The sequence below is a fragment of the Accipiter gentilis genome, chromosome 7 (genome assembly GCF_929443795.1).
Source record: "Accipiter gentilis chromosome 7, bAccGen1.1, whole genome shotgun sequence".
NCBI lineage: Eukaryota > Metazoa > Chordata > Aves > Accipitriformes > Accipitridae > Astur > Astur gentilis.
Genome location: NC_064886.1, coordinates 39,289,556 through 39,295,555, shown reverse-complemented (window position 1 = coordinate 39,295,555; position 6,000 = coordinate 39,289,556). Strand labels below are relative to the sequence as shown.

At 43.8% G+C, this 6,000-nt stretch overlaps 1 protein-coding gene across 7 annotated transcripts in view; it reads right to left on the bottom strand.

Moving 5' to 3' along the window:
* Positions 1 to 226: 226 nt before the first annotated feature.
* Positions 227 to 6,000, bottom strand: part of CMIP (c-Maf inducing protein) — a 137,959-nt gene continuing 132,185 nt past the window's right edge. For 6 of the 7 annotated variants that reach the window (XM_049806651.1, XM_049806652.1, XM_049806653.1 and 3 more), the window contains exons 19-21: positions 5,680 to 5,785; positions 4,462 to 4,532; positions 227 to 2,209 (exon numbers count right to left, since the gene is read on the bottom strand). In XM_049806651.1, coding sequence (XP_049662608.1) covers positions 2,156 to 2,209; positions 4,462 to 4,532; positions 5,680 to 5,785 — 231 coding nt within the window. In that variant the 3' untranslated portion in view covers positions 227 to 2,155. The remainder of the gene's footprint in view (positions 2,210 to 4,461; positions 4,533 to 5,679; positions 5,786 to 6,000) is intronic. The other variant, XR_007506784.1, reaches the window with a different exon arrangement.

Below are 6,000 nucleotides of genomic sequence, written 5' to 3'. Positions count from 1 at the left end.
GCCTGCTGGTCCCCCCGCTTTGCAACCAGAGGAGAGGGGCAGTGCCGAGGCACCGGCGCGCAGAGCGGAGCAGCAGCACGAAGCGAGCCACGAGAGCGCGGCTCTTTGAGACACCGTCCTCGGTAAGCTGTCGTCCTTCGGCTCTGGCATCTCTGCACCTCCCACAGCATCCCCACGTCACCGGGCCAGCGAAAGCTCCCTTCAAAGAAAACACAAAGCACGCAGCTAAAAGATACTCACTTACAGTTTATTTTCGCCTGAAATTATTTCACATCTCTTTGTACACAGCTACAGAACAGTAGTAGTAAACCATTGGTAAAAGCAACAGTGCTAAGGAAAATGTTGGCATAATTTTTCTTCCTTTTTTTTTTTTTCTTCTTTCTTCCCATACTGCATCCGCATACAGTTTGGGATATGAAGGGGAAAAAAAACCTGGCACGCTACATGAGTTAAGACTCAATTTATGTTTCATTTATTTAAAAAAAAAAAAAAAAAAGAAAAAATAACGAACATGATTTGGGTAGGGGTTGTCTACGTAGCAACAAAGTTTAAAAAAACAAAAACAAAAACAAAAGCTTGGCTTCCATTGAATAAGATTAAATATATATATATTTATATATAAAAAATTACATTGGCTGTATGTGAAACCTTGAGGTGCTGAAGAATAAAATAAAGGTGTTAAACAGAGGAAAAACTTCCTTTTTGTTTTTTTTTTGTTTGTTTTTTTTTTTAAAATAAGCAGCTCTGTACAATGAAGGCTCATTATGAAAAAAAAAGTCAACAGCATAGTTATAAAAGAAACCACAATTTTTTAAAAATCATCTTCTAAGCAATTGTGGAATTTGAAAAATGTAGCAGTCACATTTACAGACAGGTCAGAGCTATCGGATCAGCAACAACGCTATTTTTTCAGTCTCCCCAGAGGAACATGCAGAACAATGCGTGCACAGAACAGGTAGGGGGAAGGAGGGGAGGGCAGAGAAGGGGGTGGCGGGGGGGGGAATAGAAAAAGCTGATGCACAAAATGGAGGGAGAGCTTTTTTTTTCTCTTTTTGAAATATCGGACGTAAACAGAAAACAACCGAGGCAACTTGTAAAATCTACAGAGTTTTCCAAATACCCCATTGGCAAAATAAATGACATCTTTTCCCCATCTCCCATGTTTAAACCTGACATGGTTTAAAGGACTAAAGAAAGTTTTCAGACTTTGGAAGGAAATACAACTTTTATTAATCCCTGCACCCCCTCCCCCCAACAACCACTCCCCCCCCCCCCCCTTGATAGGTATTTTCCTTCCTATTTGATAACATTTGAGGCATTTTAAAATCAAAAAGACAATGCAATGGATGTTGTGACAGAGAGGGAGTATAATACAGTATGCATTACTAAAAGGCAATTCTTCAAGGAGGACATTTCCTTTTAAAAAAAAATAATAATAACAACAAGACAGCAAACTAGTTTATACAGTACTATACGCAAAAAAAGGGTAAAAGAATTAACAATTCATAAATAAAAGACAGGTCCCAGACCTGTTATTTGTGAACCATTTTCTTAAATAGGTGCATTATGTAAATCTTATGTACAACAAAATTACTTTGCATAACAACTGCAAGGAGGGGGCAGGGAGCAGAGCAGGGGGGAGGTGAAAATCATACTGGTTTTGGTTTTCTTCTCTTGAGATTTTGTAAGTTTGACTTTCTGGAGCAAAACTGGAGAAAGAGGAGTTCGGACTGGATGAGTGCCACCCAGGGAAACCCAGGTATATGAAAAATGAATATTTTTTTTTTCCTCCACACGGCATAAAACACAAAGGCAAATAAATTCCACAAAGGTGTTTTTTTCCTCTTTATAATCCTCTTGCTGCTACAAAGTCTTTTTTTTCTTTCTTTTTTTTTCCTTTTCAATTTAAATTATGTTGATTCCGAAATCACAAAGCTGAAAGAATCCAGCCGGGTCCAGACTTGCCCCGTCCCCCCCGACACACACATTGCCACTCCTCTACCCCACAACCACGACTCCTACCACCAAGTCCCAGGACTCACTGCTCTACAGGTATTAGCCAAAAGTTATTTTCCGGTTTGTTTTTCTCTGTTTGTTTTAAAAATCTTTTCCTTCTCATGAGAAGCAAAAGAGAAGAGTTGGAGGCAGGGAGAGTTCACCACGCTTCGGTGTAGCGGACGTCCACTTCTTTCAGATTAGGTAGTTTAGCCTGTGCAGGAGGGTAGGAAAAGGTCAGAATTAATGATATGTGTTCAGGACTCAGGAAAAAAGTTCCCATCAAACCTGTACTGTCAGCAAACTGGGAGGATTGAGCTATCGGCCACAAACTGCGCTACGACCTCGACCCTGCAGAGTACCAGTGCTGAGTTCAGCAGTGAGCTGAAGCATACAGGTGTTACTGAAGGAACAAGATGCTGAGCCTATACGGACACACAAGACTAAGTCACATCTGCAGCAAGAACGAGTGGCTCTAGTAAAACCCACGCACCAGCGATCGGGTCCAGATCAGACCCTGATCTTCATTTTTTTATACAAGTGCTTAGCAAAATTTGTTTGTCAAACTCCAGCCACAAAGGCAGCGGACTTGAACTGCAGCAGCCAGCCACACATTCCCTCTTCAGCCTCCCCACTAAGTCATTGCTTGATTTTTCCCTCAATGTATTAACAAAAACGTGGAGAGTGTTACCAACTTTTGGTGTCTTTGTGGTCTCCTTTCCATAACGCCACTGCATTTGGACATATTGTTCCTGAATTACCCTGCGCGAGGCAGATGGGAATCGGCTGTTTGCAGTGTTCCTACTTGCCGATCCCGTTTCCATGCTCTCTGACCATAATTGTACAGCTAATTCTCTCAAAACAAATAAACATGTTTAATTAGGGTAGTGCATAATTGAGGAGTTGGAATTTTCTAGGAGTCATTATTACCTCACTCCTTGATTTATGTGCACGCATATTTTGATAAGAGCTAGTCATAATCCTACAGACACTGCCAGCAAATAATTTTTCAGTTAGGCAATAATGACTTCAGTAGTGGGTGTTTATTTATTGTCTGGTTCAGCCTGCCTGGTACATATGTGGGTGTCTGTGTGTGTGCAAGCGTGTTCAGTGGGGTGGGGGATGGAGCGGAGAGGAAATGTCATCACTGGCTTGTGCCCCAAGTGCTCTCGCAGACCAAGGGGAGAAGAAGGAAAGATTTGTATCAAAAATACGTTCTTTGAAGTCTGAGCTGTTCTCAACAGACCTACAACCATGTGCCCCAGGGAAAGAAACTATTACCCTCCCTCTGAACACACACAGCGCTCTAAAAAAATGGCCACTTAAGATAAATCTCAATGAAAGAGGTGAGAGGGGAAAAAGTGACGCATGCCTATTTTTCTCAGCTTTTTTAATTCTCTGCAATCATCGGGACTTTGCTCACAGCCAGTTTTGCTGTTTGCCCTGGCAAGTCACTTTCTTGTGTTGCTGCTAAGGACTGTTAATGCAATACCAGAGCAGAGGGAACCGGTTAGGAAAATATGAGTTTCGGCATGAAGTTAGTGGCAAAGGGACTCAGAAGCAGGGGTAGGTCTGGGGGAGCCTTTCAATAGACTTTATTTCAGAGCCCCGGGCCAAATACAGCATTGACCTTGATCGTCTGTAAATGCTTGGGGCCTGATACAAGCTCCATTGTGTGAACCCATCTGCAAGCCAGCTGTTAATTCCAAGGACGACTTCTTTGCATATACAAATGTGACACAAGTTTTGAAAACTTGATCTTGAAAAATCCATGCTAGCAGTATTGCAGCAACTGAGTCCCTGGGGGAGCCCTGGCTCCACAGCCAGAACCGAAGATATACCTTTGCATTGAATTTTGAAAGCTGACTAGTTTCAGGACTTGCCTCAAGTTTGAAACTCAACCCAAGGCTGTGACCTTTTTGAGTAAACCTGGAACAATCTAAGGTTTCAACACACAAGACAACATAACGTTGAGTTTCATCTTGAGTGCTTGGGTTTACAAGGTAAGACTCTGAGAGATGCGACTCGCGCAACACCAGAGCGAAGATGAAGTCCACGTGAAGTCATGAAAGCCAACGCATCTCAGGCAGTCTGTCTGAAACCACCTGGGGCCGTTCCCCTCCCACAGCTACATTCTAGTTCTTTATAGCATTTTGCCTAAGTGGTTGTAAGTTCACTGTACAAATGGTAAGATGTCTGGTGTTACATGTCAAACTTGGGAACTAGGCATTTGTGCGTTTCTGTTTAAAGTCCAATTCCAGTCCAAGAGGTGTCAAGACAAACTTGCGCCTTCCTCAATACTTTTAATTCTCCCTTTGCATTCTGAATCAAAGCTCCATAATGCTGTTCACCCACGTTACTTTTGGTCCTGTTAACTGTACAGGACGTGGCTTTGGAGGTGTGCACTAGATTTTCCCCATCTGTGTATTCTCATCAGAAACAACTACAAATACAACTCAGAAATACCTTGAGATCTTCGTAGGTATCTGCTGAAAGTTTGGTGCTGTTCATATTTAAACTACACAGGCTCTTCATGGCTAAAAGAGAAAACACACAGATATTTATCGTCATGCTGCATTTTCTTAAAATGTCAGGCTTACAGTAGGCCGAAGCATAAACAAGACATGACTATGTGCAGCACTCTCAGGAAAAAGCTGAATAGTGTAAAATATAGAAGTACGAATGGATAAACAGCTGTTTGGGCCCTCATCCAGGAAAAAGTCCCTATTTAGGAAGGGCCATTAAGCATATGCTTAAGTCCGCTGACTTCAAAGGAGTTCAGGCAGCTTCTCATAATCAGTTTCCTGCACATTATTCTGAACAGTGCCCGTTCTCAGTGCTCTGCATGGTGCACGCAGGGGCCATGCTGATCTAGCAGTCCTCCCTCTCCCCTCCCTCCCCCCCATTTCCATTTTAGGCTCCAGTACTTAGCAGAATAGTTTCCTAAGATGAGCCATAACTACTGGCCTGTCTGGCACGTCTGTGTAGGATCAAGCCTATTAAAGGAGCCCTTTAAACCCTATAGGCGAGGTTTATAATACACTGTTGGATGTAGGAAAGGGTCTCATTCTGGCATGACAAGCAGCTCTCAGTGCACAGGGGAATCCTGAATGCTGCTTAGATGGCCCCACTTTGCCTTGCCCTATTTAAATTAAGAACAGCGAGAGTTTCACCTCCCCAAAAAAGAAGGAACAAAAAATGCCAGAGAGGGTACGAAACCTGCTGTGCATGGTTGCTGAACTCACTAATAAGTTGCTGCATGCCTTTGCAACCTTCCCCTCCTGCACCACCAGGTCAGACTCCCACCTGGAGGGGACACCCATAGGAGGGCACGTCAAAAAGCTGGGAAGTCCTAGGGCAACAGGTCACCACGTGAGATCAAGACAAGTGCCATCAGTAAAGTCAGAGACAAGAGCCAGAGTATGGTCTGGGACAACAAAGCTCACATGAGGCCACTAAGTGTCGTCAGGCTCAGATCACCGTCCCGCTCCTCCTGCCTGCAGCTGAACGGCCACCTGAGCGTGCAGGGAGGAGGGAAGTTTAAACCCAAACACAACCATGGCCTGTCCTAAATCCCTGCAGAAGCAGCGCTGTGGCAGCCAAGAAATCAATCGTCTGTCTGAACCCACGTGAATTCCTCTGAACCCACAACATTTTCCTCCGTAGCTTATCTTGGTCACTTACAACTAAGTGCCAGCAGCCCAGCATCCGTGACAGGAGTCTCGCACAGGTTGAGCACTTGCAGCATCGTGAGGTGTTCAGACAGAAGCCGCAACCCTGCATCTCCGAACTGTGGGGCACAAGCAAAGTTGTTTTCAAACAACGTGTGAACATGAAGTCCAAGTACCTCGGTGCAAAGAGGGCACATTAAAAGGAGGTTTGCAGATGAGCCCTCAAAGCCACACTCGGATTGTTTACCGCAATCTCAAATAACAGGAGAGAAAGCAAATAGTTTTATCCCTATTTTGCAGACGGGGAACAGAAAAATTAAGTGACTTGTGTGCA